General features: G+C 45.9%; 1 protein-coding gene across 1 annotated transcript in view; it reads right to left on the bottom strand.

Moving 5' to 3' along the window:
• The window catches only part of PRKCE (protein kinase C, epsilon), a gene marked incomplete at its 3' end in the record, with an annotated part of 314,978 nt that overhangs the window by 14,807 nt on the left and 285,723 nt on the right, over window positions 1-14,448 (bottom strand). The window contains exons 11-13 of the mRNA XM_008574606.1: window positions 7,869-8,007; window positions 579-635; window positions 335-523 (exon numbers count right to left, since the gene is read on the bottom strand). Coding sequence (XP_008572828.1) covers window positions 335-523; window positions 579-635; window positions 7,869-8,007 — 385 coding nt within the window. The remainder of the gene's footprint in view (window positions 1-334; window positions 524-578; window positions 636-7,868; window positions 8,008-14,448) is intronic.

Genomic DNA, 14,448 nt, shown 5'->3' with positions numbered 1-14,448 from the left:
AACTATGCCTGAACTCCCAGGTGACTGTCCTCGACTCTTCCCATTCAGTCTTGAGCAGAGGGAGGAGAAAGAAAGTGATAAAAGTGTGTGTGTGTGGGGGTGTGTGTGTGCATGAGTGTGTGTGTGGATGTGTGAGTGTGGGCGTGTGCCTGAGTAAATATGGAGTGTGGGTGTGCATGAGTGTGTGTGTAGGTGTGGGTGTACATGAGTGTGAGGGTATGTGTGAGTGTGTGGGTGTGTGTGAGAGTGTGTGTGAGTGTGGGTGTGTGCACACGCTGGTGTGCATGGGGGGAGCAGGCGGGGAGCAGAGCCGTGGGGAGGGGCCCTGACTCACAGCTTTCAGGATGCTGACGGCCTCCTTGCTGAGCCAGACCGGGTACAGCACGTCGTCATGGAGAATGGATTCAAATAGGTCATCCTCATTGTCAGCCTCAAAGGGGGGCTGCCCAGCCATCATCTCGTACATCAGCACCCCCAGGGCCCACCAGTCCACTGAGGGGCCATACTCCAACTCCTGCAGGATCTGTTCAGGAAAAAGGCAATGTCAGGGACCACCAAAGACTCCCATCCCCAATAACACCCGTGCCATAAGTGCCCAAGTCCACTGAGGGGCCATACTCCAACTCCTGCAGGATCTGTTCAGGAAAAAGGCAATGTCAGAGACCACCAAAGACTCCCATCCCCAATAACACCCGTGCCATAAGTGCCCATGGGGAAGCCTGTGTCTGCATTTCCAGCTTGTTCCTCCAAGATGGAGCCCTGTGTCACATACAGTGAAGTTCTAAATCAGCAAATTCAGTGAAAATTGAGTTTGGGAGGCTCTGTATTAGGGGCCCACTATCATCTCTCCAAAGTCACTGTCCACAGTCTGTCCTCCAGAGGAAACAAATCACTGTTTGTTTGAGCAGCAGACAAGTTCCTGACTTGCATTTAGGGCCATGTTAAAAAAAAAAAACAAAGCCCATTTTGACACTAAAACCAAGGCCACGGGAGCAAGGTGCAGACTAAGAGGGACAGAGAGTGCAGCAGGCTCAGGTCTCCCGTCTTGCACTTGGTCTGGGGTGTGCCCACTGCCTGAGTGGAAGGGTGAGCTGAGTCTCAATATTCTTTAAATGTTGACAACATTGAATTGACCTGAGCACTGTGCTCCAGGAAGGAAAATGACAGGTAATAATTCTGCCCCACCCTTCTGTGTTCTACCCACAAGGGACCATTGTGCTCTTACATATACCAAGAAAAGACCCATCTCCATCGTTCCTCATGATCCATAAGACTCACTGATGAATCCCTCCTTTACCTGCCTCTTTAAAACCCCAGGTCCCCTTCCTTTTCTTTGAGGCCATACTCATTAATGAATGTCCTCCCTATTGCAATAGCCAGAATCAGATCATTTCCTTGATTGTCTGATGTATTTTGTCTCTGACAATGGCCATTTGTCTTATCTATCCTCTCTCTCTCTCTCTTTTTTTTTTCTTCTGGCCAAATGTGGAGAGTCGCATTCACTGAGATTAAATGCATGCATCACACGATGCTACTGAATACTATGTGCCCTCAGCTTCCCGCAGAACAGTGTCCGAGGACTGAAGTTTTACAATCCGAATCATAATTTCAATGTACCATAAAAATTCTACCTAAAGTCAAGAAGCTGCAGAACCTTTCAAAAGCAAACAACTGCCCCTATCCTAACTTTCCTGGAGCAATGGCCTTGTGTTACACTAGGAGATAGAAGTCCTTCCAGATATTTATATTCCATCCCAAGTCTGCTGCTAAATTTTCTAGGTGACCTTGAACCAGTCACTTGACTTCCTCATTTATCAAATGAGGCTCAGATTTTCAGCTTTGGCTGGCCGTTTAGCTCACTTGGGAGAGTGTGGTGCTGATAACACCAAGATCATAGGTTTGAATCCCTGTACCAGCCAGACACCACACACACAAAAAAGATTTTCAGCTTAATCTTACAAAATTAAGGTGGACGATTTTAAAAGCATATCATAAAATACAAAGCTCCATACAATTGAAAGGTGGTATTAAATCCAAGTTTTTTTCTATTAGGTACAAATACATATCCTATACATATATATAAAATATGTAGCAAGTCAATGACGTGTGTTGGGCTCAGAGGAGAAATAGATGAGCTGTCCCCAGTGCTAAGAAAGGGATCATGAAGCGACATTCCCATTCCACAATTATTTTCTCTTCTTATCAGTCAGAGAGTGATTAGGCATGGTCCTGCTCAGAAATGAGAGAGTGGATGAGATGATCTCTTCAGGTCTGTAATTCTATAAAGAATTCCAAAAAGTGAAGAGTGTTGAGGAGGAGCAAGGCTGGAGTGCATGTCCTTAATGGGGGGTACACTCTGAGACCCCCCTCAAAAGGCGAAGGTCATTTCAGCTCTCAGGACACCTCAGGCAGGTGACTTCTCAGGCCCAGGACAAGGCTCCAATTTAGTTCTCAGATTTCAAGGCGGCCAGGGAAGAGGAAGCTGAACTCAAGTATCTGATTTTTTTGTGGTCTACACAGAATACCCTTCTAGAGGTTACAGATTGCTTGGGATTACACAAAAAGACTTGGGTAGAAGCATTTGAACATAGTAAAAATATGCATGGTTTAGAAATTATCTGAAATTTTCTGAATTTGAAATGTAAAGGACTGTGAGAAAATGTAGCCCACTCTAAATTATTTGGTGCTGGTAATCTGTTTGGTTAGCACCTTTGATCTCTTGATCCAGTGCTTACTGCAGGGTATCTGTAAGATCAGGGCAGTAGGCTCCACTGTCCTGAGGAGCCGGTGATTCTACCCTGTTCCAAAGTTAAAGCCAGCTCTTCCCTCGAAAAATCCAGCACCCAATCTGGCTCATCATGTTACCACCAGTTTCTGTCTTTCAAGGTCATAGTTATGACCTATCTGTTCCAGAAAGCTTTCCTGGAATTCCCCAGCTCTTTTGCTATCCTCTGACATCCTAAGACCCCTGCCTGTTCCTAAGATTTGCAGGCACTTTCCACATACTACTAGGTTTCAGTTATTTTCTCATGGGCAGCTGTCTCCCTAGGATATCTACAAAGCACCAGTGCCTTTGTAGATATGCTGGATAAGGGCTCCAGCATTCCTTTGAGTCCACCATGGTGACCATCCCATACCATCACTAAGGAGACAGCCAGTGCTTCATGACAGGCTGGCATGTGTGTCCACTGTGTGCGTCTTACTGGACACGTTCCCTTCTCTCCTAGGCTTGGGGGCTCTGGATGCTAAGGTGGCCACTCGAACCCTGGGGAGGTGGGACAGCTGGGATCTGTGCCTCTTCGGTGTGGTGAGAAGATGGCTTCCAGGTGGCCTGTGTGTGCTCAGACTGTGCACCGTGAAAACTGCAGAGCGGCCCTACCCACCCTTCCCCAGGCCCCTCCACAGCATTCTCATTTGGGGTGGCATCTTTCGTATTCTCTTTTAGGCTTGGCCCTAATTATCTGCCTCCTAAGCACCTTGTCAGCATAGAGCTGGTGAGAAGGACAAGGATTCGCACGCCATGGGAGGGCACCTGGCACGGCAGCCAACCCGAGGGCAGAGCTGGGGTAGAAGAGAAGAGCAAGCACTGGCCTGATGATGTGAAGTGTTGTCCAGGGCTGGTGGCTTTTCCTGGGAGCAGGGGCCAGGTGTGGAGAAAGGAGAGGGGGCGTCAGGGGGGTGAGCCAAGGGCACATGGTGGGAAGAGAAGCCCTGGGGCACAGCCGGTGCCTGAGAAAGTGGCTCTGGTTTCGGAGTTAGCCCGACGCCCCATAACCTCTCCTATTTGAGTAGAGGCTTATGCTCTCTGAAGCAATTCCATGCTCTAATCTCATTAGATTCTCAAAACAGCTTGATGAGATGGGTAGGGCAGGAATTAGGATTCTCATTTGAAAGATGAATTGAGACTCAAAAACGTTCTGTGACTTCATCGAGGTCACATGGGGGCATTACTGGTCAAGTCTGGCCTCAAATTTCAATTCTCAGGACTGTTTTACCCACCCCATGATGCAACCCAATGATGATGATAATGGTAGAGCCACCACTTAGCCAGCACTCACTGTGGGTCGGGCACCGTGCTCAGTGCTTCAGAGGCATAACTTCATTTCATTTTCCCAGTAGGCCTTGATAAAGGCAGCGATACCTTTATTAGCTACATTACTTTGCCTATAGTAAGACCAGGGATTCTTTGCTATTCTAGTGTAGCAATTATTCTGCATGGTGGGCACACAGGACAGTGCAGGAAGGAACAGCGTCCATGCCTCATCTATTTTGTTTTATTTTTTTGAGTTTGATGATTTTATTTTATTTAATAATATAGAAATGTATTATGATGAACTCTTGAAAACAAAAATGTTCTTAATTTTCTGAATTAGAAAATTCAAAATTGTCATAAGAGATGCAGAAAAGAAATAAAGTAAGGAAAAAAACTTAGATCATAATGAGAAATGAGTTTTGAACTTGATTTCTATCTCCCATAACAAAGTCTGTCAAAAAAAATGAATGATAGTTACATATTTAACAAGTTATAGAATATATATAAAGATTATTATACCCTAAAAGAATTATAAACAATTAACTATTATAACAATTAGCAATTATAAATAATTGTTTATTAATTAACAATTAAGTTAATTAATAAACATTAACCTTACAATTATAAATTGTAAAGTGAACATTTGATTAAAATATTTACATCAATCATGCTTTGTAGACTGCTTAATAGTCTTATTATTATTATTCTTTAAAAATGTCGATAAAATTTGCAAACCTTTATCTAGACTGACCAAGAAAAAAGAGAGAAGACAGAGTTACTAAAATTGGAAATAAAGCAGGGCATGGTAGAACAGTTGCTTCTTCTATTACGCTGGAGTGGGCTTTGAGGAGAGAGACTTCCTCTCTTTTTTCTGGTCTCCGCTGGTGACTCTCCTTGTGTCACTGCAGTTAGGCATGTCTGGCGGGCCACCTGCGTTGCATGGTAGCTGTGGCTGCTGCTGTGGCACGGAGCTGCTTTTGCGGCAGTCGTGGCTATGGCGGTGGCAGTGGTGGGACTCCCACGAGGAACTGGTATTTTCAACGTGCTACATGTCTGTTTCCCGGCAAGGGATACTGCCCTCTGCTCCCGCCTAAGGACCCTGGGAGTGCCCGATTTCTTGCCTGCATCCGGGGGTGGGGCGGGCGTGCCCTCGGCTCCTACCTTAGGGAGTGCTCTGTGTCTTGCCTGCATCCATGTGGGCAGAGCGGGCTGGCCCTGGGGACCCCGGCCGTGCTCTGTGTCTTGCCTGCATCCATGCGGGTGGAGCGGGCTGGCCCTGGGGACCCCGGGCGTGCGCTGTGTCATGCCTGCATCCATGCGGGTGGAGCGGGCTGGCCCTGGGGACCCCGGGCGTGCGCTGTGTCATGCCTGCATCCATGCGGGTGGAGCGGGCTGGCCCTCGGCTCCTACACCTTAGGACCCCGGGAGTGCTCTGTGTCTTGCCTGCATCCATGCGGGCAGAGCGGGCTGACCCTGGGGACCCCGGCCGTGCTCTGTGTCTTGCCTGCATCCATGCGGGCAGAGCGGGCTGGCCCTGGGGACCCCGGGCGTGCGCTGTGTCATGCCTGCATCCATGCGGGTGGAGTGGACTGACCCTCGGCTGCTACCTTAGGACCCCGGGCGTGCTCTGTGTCTTTCCCGCGTCCATGCGGGTGGAGCGGGCTGACCCTCGGCTGCTACCTTAGGACCCCGGGCGTGCTCTGTGTCTTTCCTGCGTCCAGGCGGGCGGATCGGGCTGGCCCTCGGCTCCTGCCTTAGGACCCCGGGAGTGCTCCGTCTCTTGCATCCGGGTGGAGGGGGTTGACCCTCGGCTCCTGTCTTAGGGCCCCCGGCGTGCTCTCTTTCTTGCCTCCATGCTTCATTGTATACAGAGATCAGAGTCATTCGTTGTAAGTCTCACCAATGGGTTGCTTTTCATGACAGCTGAGTGGGTGTTTTGTTCCTTGTAAAGCGAATGTTTGTCTTGGGCTGGGTCCTTAACTACTGCAATGGGCTGTCAGCCCTAGGACTCTGGCACCAACCCACAGAGGGACTGGAAGTGAGTATCCTGATGATAAAGACTGAATGAGGAAGAAAGGAAAAGGAGAACCCAACTGAAGGCCCTCACTTTCATTTATTTCTCCTTAAAGGCTGAATTCCTGCTATTCCTGCTAAAAGAACTCACTAGCAGAGAGACTGGTACTCTGCTCTACAGTCTCTTAGAAGATAAAGGCTCCACAGAGAATTTACCTGTTATTCACCGTCCTTACCTCTAGAGCCTCTTCAGGCCTCCCTGTCTTGTCCGTGCCTCTCTCTCTGCCTCCTGATCTGCACTGCTGTTGCCTGTCTTCTTCCTGGGACGGGTCTGATCAGGACCCTCCTCCACCAGAACCCTTAGTGGGTCCACAGATCCTACATTCCTTGGTCCTTTATCCTAACCTCGTTCATTAATATGAGCACTAAGAAGTCCTATGTTTTAGCTATACTATTTAACTTTCCTGAAAAAAGGCCAAGATGTTTTCATCCCTTGGCCTTTGCTTACGTTGAAATGTCACAGATTATCATTCATTCATTCAATAGACTATTACTAAGAGCCTGATTTGTGTCCTGGATCCTGGGAGTACTCCGATTAGAAACAGACCCTGCTCTGAAAGGATGCAGAGCCCAGGGATACTGATCTTCCCTGTCCTACCCTCATTCCAATCCTCCTTGTCGTTTTCAGGAGTGCCCTCCACACCCCTACTGCCAAAGGAAATCCTTACTCTTTACAATTTGATTCAATTACCAGGTGCTCCAAGAAGCGTTTCTTGATCCCCAAGGACACTATCTTGTTTTGTATACCTATTTATTTTGCTTAATTAGTTGTTTACTTATCTGTCACTCCCTTTAGATCAAAAGTTCCTTTAGGAGAGAGACCAGTGTCCCAGTCAATTCTTTATCCCCGTGCTCCAAGAAGCGTTTCTTGATCCCCAAGGACACTATCTTGTTTTGTATACCTATTTATTCTGCTTAATTAGTTGTTTACTTATCTGTCACTCCCTTTAGATCAAAAGTTCCTTTAGGAGAGAGACCAGTGTCCCAGTCAATTCTTTATCCCCACATTGCTTTGTGTCCAGCAGGTGCTCAAACAATGCCTACTAAAAGGAAACACAATAAGATGTGCTAACTAACACTTATCTACCACGGGCAATGTTTAATGGGGATTGGTACTTTCTTCCCATCTTGCATGTCTCAGAACCATCAAGATCATTTTGATTAAGTACCTGTAAGAGGCCATGTTGTCAATCTGAACTATATCACACTAGGTATCTCTCAGTCGGGGCAAGATTGATGTGGAGGAACTCAACGCAAACACTTTATGATGAGTAAAAAGTCTCAACAGCTTTCACGAAAGGCAACTCATTGGTGAGGCTCACAAGGAACACCTCTGGTCTCTATTTATAATGAGGCACGGACACCCTCCTCTCCTTGTTCATTATTGTGTGCTTTTATCAGTGATGCTCCTTCATTCTGACTTTTTAGATATGAAAACAATGATACGAGTTAACAAATTAATCTTGGTGCTAGTTTTATTGTTGGTGTTGGACTGGGACAGGAGATTGATGTTCAGTGAGGACTTGCCCAGATTTGGGGAATAGCCTATTACTCTCAGTTCACCCATCCTCTCCCCCATCACCACGACTTCTTTGTGGAAAAATCAGCAAACCTTTTACCTTCCTCTTTCTTCTCCTCTCAGAATCATCTTGGCTTCCCAGAGCCTTCCCCCAGCACCTCTAGATGACTTTAGGGCATGGGGTTAGACCACTACCTCAGCCCTGGCACCAGGAAGAGGTGGCCCTTTGCACATGGATCTCACCTCAGGAGCTATGTAGTCAGGGGTCCCACAGAACGTGGTGGTCGTCACACCATTCAGAATTCCTTCCTTGCACATCCCGAAGTCAGCCAGCTTACAGTGACCTTCTGCATCCAGAAGAATGTTGTCCAGTTTCAAATCCCTGAAAGACAGGCCAGAACCATACAGTGAATGCTTCACTTACCCCGCCATGGTTTTCTTAAGTTGGTGAGATGTGCACATCCTAGGGAAATCTCCAGAAAAGAAAGTCCTGGAGGAGGCTTGACCTGCCTGCAACCAACTTCAGTCCAAGGGCTCTCTCTTATGCTGATCAACCCCCAACAGGGCCTCCATCCTCCTCAGCATGAGGAAGGAGCTTCCATAACCCCGGAAGCTACATATATCAAGACTGCTGCAGTTCAATAAAGTCAGTAGCTACTTAGGGAAGCCCTACAGTGTGCTGAAATTCATACTACTTAGAGCCTGCTATGAAAGAAAGAAGCGGCTTATCCCCTGTCCTTCATGAATGAACCATAGGGATCAGCTGGGGGGATCAGGCTGACACATATGAACATCAATGAATCAGATAAAATCACCTAAAAGATAGATGCTGCTTTATAGGGCACTGACCATGTGTGCTATTGTGTTTCAAAGAGGGAGACCATGGACAGCTGATGTAGGCAGTGAGGGCTTCCAGGAAGCAGTGACTCTCAAGAGAAGCTTGGATAGAAGGTTAGGTTTGGCTAGACCATAAAGAGAGAAAGTGGGAGGGAGGAAAAGGCCAATATGGAAGAAGAAAAAGGATGTGAAGAGACCAGAGAATTGGGTCTCAGTGAATGGTGAGGCAAGACGGGTGTGTTGAAACCAACTTTAAAGAGCCTGGAATGCCAAGAAGAGAGGTTTGGAATTCATGCTGAGAGCAACGGGCCTCATCCTGCTGCACAAGCATGATGCGTTTGCAAGATCGGTCTTCTAGGGGGAAGCAGCTGAGTGGGGGAGGGTTTGGGAGCAGGAAGAAAGGCACGTTGGTTGCATAACCTGGACCTCCAGAGCCCACATGGCTCTGTGCAGCTAGTGAGGGCCGTGAGGGCATGTGGCCTTGACCACTGCAGCTCCCTTATGGCCTGTTTTACACTTTGGAGTTCTGTGTAAGGTCTTATATAAAATCTAGTCTTCTGGGTAAGAATTCCCCTGCCAACCAAGGCTGGAAACCCCAGGCCTGGCCCCGTAGAAGAACCCTACCTGTCTGAATAGGGTTCCCCACCCTGGGCCTCCCTCAGCGACCACTCTGGGCTGGGGGGTCTTGCAAAGAAGGCCCATTCCCCTGCACACAGAGAGAAGGAGGGGCCTTGCTCATAAGTTTGCTGGCATCTGGACTTGAACTCCAGCCATCGTCAGGGATCTAGGCTAGAGTGCAAAGGTGGGGCAGGAAACACTTTAGGACCTGCCTGCCTTATATCCATGACCTTGTTTCCGCTCACAGCTGGGACTTCTTGCAAAAACAGAAAGCACATAAAATGTGCTGCTCTAAGCAAATGTTCGTGAACTACAGAATGAACAGTGAGCCCAACCAACAGGGAGCCAGTGGGACCAGGTTTCCCTGTCCCACATGCTGGCCACTGTGTATGGGCAAGGCTCAGCTCTGGCTGGGTGGGAGAGCAATAAGATGAATCCTGGGCTGGGACACAGAAGGCCTGGATTTTCATCCCTCACTGTGGCATGGCCCTGGTCTGTTACCTTATCTGTCAAATTGGAATGACACACTCCTGGCTTGTAGGCTTGTTTGAAAGACTCAGAGAATGTGTGTAAAAGTAGAAGGTTTTTCATATAGTTACATTCACTTTCTCCATGAGGAAACTGAGTGAGAGGGAGCTGGGTGTCCTCCCTGCTCACTTGCAGATATTACGTCACTGGGGGGCTGGCTGCTGGCTCGCCAAGTCACATGCCCCCTGGCGCTCTAGCATCCAGTGTTGCTTTTCTGAGACCCACCGGCAGGCACGATGATCACATGTCAATACTAATGGTGAAAGGGCCAACAGTAACACTTCTGCGTTGTGGAAAGCACCTTGTGGTTTACAAACCGTGGTCACATTCTGAACAATGCTGTGAGCTAGGAAGAGCACACTCGCCTGCCACCCTTGCAAAAATAAGGCAATGGAAGCTGCAAGAAGGTAAGTGACTTCTTTAAGGCTTGGGGGCTTGGTGGAACTCCTGCTATGAAAGCTGCCACTCTCCCCTGCCATGTGTTGTGCTCCACTGCCTTCCTGCCTCCACATCAGTTGCCTTCTTCCAGTGCCAGCCACCAACCCCAGCTTTATAAGATACCCGCAATTCCACCCCTCAAACGCTCTTGTGGAAAGTCTTTGCTGTGTCAAAGGAAGCACCTTCTCTAATCTAATTCTGTATGAATGGGATAGACTCAGAAGACTCCACACCAGCCTGAGCCTCGCCTCTTTTGTGTCTCAAGTTGCAGGAATCTGCATTTGCAGGCACATCAAGCACAGCCTTGCATTTTGCTCAGGGTTCCTACACTTTTCAGCGGGGGGCAAGAGAAGGTGGAAGGTCTCATTTCTCTCTGCCTCCTGCTCCTCTTTGCCTGCTCCTGCACTGGCCCCAGACACACACCGTCCCTTGGCTTCCTACTCTTGCTTCTCCCCAGGGAAGAAGCCCCTCCAGCTGAAGGCCCTGTGTGGCCACCTCGGCCCAGCATGTTCTGCAGGTGGCACACAGTCAGCTGCCCTCTGCTGTGGCCAAGGGAGGCCCCACTGTCCTGCCACGGATGCCTGAAATCTCAACCCTGTCACTTCCTCCGATTCGCCCTCCATTGTTTATATTTCTCAAAAACTCTAACTCCCCACACAAAACTAAATCCAGGAGGAGTTAGTGACTTATGCTCCTTTCCTTTATGACAGAGAAGATAAGTGTGACTCAAAAGACCCTGGGAGTCAGAAAGGCCATTGCTAGAACTTTGTTCCTCTGGGGGTCTTCAGTCTCATTAAAAAGAAAAGTGCTCACACCTCTGGGACCAAACTTGGCTGGTCCTGGGTTCTCAGGGGAAAGCAGTTCATGAGCAGGGTCTCGGTGGACAGGAGGGGTCAGGGAAGCCCAGGGCCATGCTTGCTTAGGGGCGGGGAAATGTCCTTCCCTACAGGGGGATAGGAGGTGAAGGCTGCTAGGAGCAGGGGTACCACTGAAATTGTGCTCACTGCAGGCTGGCCAAGTGCTGTGCCATGCGGTTCCCTCGGTGTTTTCCTCCCTTCTCCTTACCAGAGCCGCTGCCCCAGCATCCCTGACTTCCCACTTCCTAGTCCTGACCCAGGATTCTCCCACCTGTGGGTTTTAGTGCTGACTCTTCAATAGGGGGCCTCTTGGTCACCCTGGAGGAGGGGTGGCACTGTTTCCCAGCCTCAGTCCTGACCCAGGATTCTCCCACCTGTGGGTTTTAGTGCTGACTCTTCAATAGGGGGCCTCTCGGTCACCCTGGAGGAGGGGTGGCACTGTTTCCCAGCCTCACCTACCCTGAGGTCCAGCTGGCAGGGCAAGATGGGTGGTCTTTTCTCCTTTCTCCAAAATCTCTTTTCCTATACATAAGCCAATGTGACTAGCCTTTACAATTCAATTAATAGTTTCATTCAATTTTTTTCAATAGGTAATATATCCATGTATTCAAAAAACCAAAAAGTATGAAAGAGCATCCAGTAAAAATTCTCCCTCCTGCACCCATTCCCTTTCTTTCCCTACAGGCAATTCCTTTTCATTCGTTCCTTGTGTATTCTCTTGGTCACACTTTATACATAAATAAGAAAATGTGAACATGTATTGATTTCCCTCCTTTTAACTAAATGGAAGCTTACCATATGCACTCTTTTGGACCTTACCTTTTCACTTGATATATATTGGAGATCTTGCTGTCTTGGCACATAAAAAGCCTCCTAATTCTTTTTTGTGGCTGCATAATACTCTATCACATTCATATTTATTGAGGGACATTTAGGATGCCTCCATTATCATGCTATTATACAGAGTGCTGCTGTGAATAATCTTGTACATATGACATTTTGCATGGGTGTTAAGGCAATCATGCACATTTCCTAGAAAATAAATGTCTGAATCAGATACCATGAGAATATGAATTTTGATGGATGTTGTCAAACTGTCCTCCTTAGAGGTTGAACAATTTATACTTCCATCAGCAATATATGATAATGCCTGCTTCCCCTTCTTCTTGCCAACATGGTGTGTTATCAAGTTTTGGTATTCTAATAGGTGAAAACAGTATCTCAGCATATTCTTAAGTTTCTCTGTGAGTTTGGGCATTTTTTTCATATATTTAAAAGGAATCTATTTTTTTTTTCTGTTGCCCTTTTTTTGTGTTTGTGTGGCATTTGTTTTTTATTGATTTTTTTTTAGGAGCTCTTTCTATGAAACAAAATTTGTGTGGGATAAGAATTGCAAATATTCCCAGTATATTATTTGACTTTTGACATTGCTTATGGTGGTTTTGCCATGCCGATATTATTTATGTAACTGAATTGATGTTTTATTTGTGCTTTGTGGATTGTATGTATTAATTTGAAAGGCTTTACCCACTTCAAAGTTATTAAGGCTGTTAAATTAAGTTTGGCCTAAAGGCTTCTCCACACATAGTGAACTGTAACCTAACGCCATGTGTAAACAGACTGTAACCTACTCTTGTAACAAGTATCTGATTCTTAGCCAATCACAGGCAGCCAGCTCTTCAAACCAGATTTAAATAAGGCAAACACTCAGCTGTAACCAATCCAGCTGTTTCTGTACCTCACTTCTGTTTTCTGTAGGTCACTTTCCTTTTTTAGTCCATAAATGTTATCCAACCATGTGGCAGCCCTGTAGTCCCTCTGAACCTATTCTGGTTCTGCGGCTGCCCCATGCAAGAATCATTCTTTGCTCAATTAAACTCTGTTAAATTTAATTTGTTTAAAGTTTTTCTTTTGGGGGGGGGCGGGGGGAAGAAGACAGAATAACCACAAAAATTCCTTGAACTGTTTAAGTCAAGTGAACAGATATGATGTGGGGGTGGGGGGGATGGAGAGGAACGGGTAAAGGGGCATGAAAATCAACTACAATGTATATTGAGAAGTAAAATAAAAAAATAATAAAAATTTTTTAAAATAAAGTTTTTCTTTTAACAAGGCATTCCTCCCAAGGTTTCTCCTAGTACTTCTATACTTATATTTTATGAATGTAAGTCTTTGATGTACTTGGAATTTGTTCTATAAAAGGTGTGAGGTATACATACAACCTTACTTGTTTCCAGATATGTCACATATTAGTCTGTTTCTGTTGCTGATAGCAAAATACCCATAACTGGGCAATTTGTAAGAAAACAAAATTTACTGCTTACAGTTTCAAAGGCTAGGAAGGCCAAAGTCCAGGGAACACATCTGGCAAAGGCTGGCTATCACAATGCGAAAATGGCATAGCAGAAAGACACAAACCTACTTATTCACTCTCCTTTTAAAGCCCACCAAAACACTCCCATGACTGCCATTTTTAATCCATTTATTACAGCATGGTCCTGCAATCTAATCACATCTTCAAGGCCCCACCTTTCAATTACCATAATAGGATTTCCCACCCTCTCAACAGTTACTGTGGGGATTTAAGCTTCAATAGGGTTGGGAGGCGGGTAGCCCATCTACAGCATCGAGTAAGTTGTCCCAATTTCAGATGTTGAATAGTGCATCTTTTCCAAACTGATTGAAACATTGCATTTATCAAATACTGGTACTAAATCCCCATATGCACTTGGATTTTTTTCTGTGCCCTTTATTCTATAACATTTCTCTATATCACACTCTTTCAATTATCTTGGGCTTATAATATGTTTTAACATTCCATGGGGCTGGTCCCTTTGTTATTCTTCTTTTTCAAAATTTTCTGGATATTCTTGCTTGTTAATTTTTCTATATGAACTTTAGAATCATGTCTAGTTAAAAAACAATCTTGGTGATGTTTTTATTGGGAAAGTGTTTAAAGTTATAAATTAACTCAGGAAGAATTGATATTTTAATGATGTTGAGTCTCCTTATCCAATCATATTGCTTGTTGTTCCATTTGTTTAAGTCTTATCTGTGTCTTTTAGGGGCATTTTAAAGTTTTCTTACATAGATCTTGTACATTTCTTGTTACATTTTATGGCAGATTGTTGGTTGTCCACTCTCACTTTCTTCCTTTGTAAGAGAACGTTGATTTTTTTCTTTTTGAGTCACACACATAGCCATGCAACTATGAAGTAGAATTAAAAGCCTGCCTTAGAGTTGGGTGTGGTTCTGTGACTATGTTCTAGCCAATTAGATGTGTGGAAGTCTCCTCAAAAGGAAGAGCCTTCCTCCCCTTTTTCTTTCCTTCCTCTATCCTGTTGTCTGAATGAGGATATAATGCCTGGAGTCCTAGCAACCACTTTCAACATGAAAACAAGGACCAAACCCTAGGAATGACCACTGGACTGACCACTTCCAGATAACTTGCATATAAAACAGAAACAAACTTGTATCTTATTTATAACACTGTTGTTTGAGGTTTATATGTTAATTGCAATGGAATTCACTTCTAAGTAATCCAA

Source organism: Galeopterus variegatus, unplaced genomic scaffold, assembly GCF_000696425.1.
Source record: "Galeopterus variegatus unplaced genomic scaffold, G_variegatus-3.0.2 Scaffold1073, whole genome shotgun sequence".
Lineage (NCBI taxonomy): Eukaryota > Metazoa > Chordata > Mammalia > Dermoptera > Cynocephalidae > Galeopterus > Galeopterus variegatus.
This window is presented reverse-complemented; position numbering and strand designations above follow the sequence as displayed.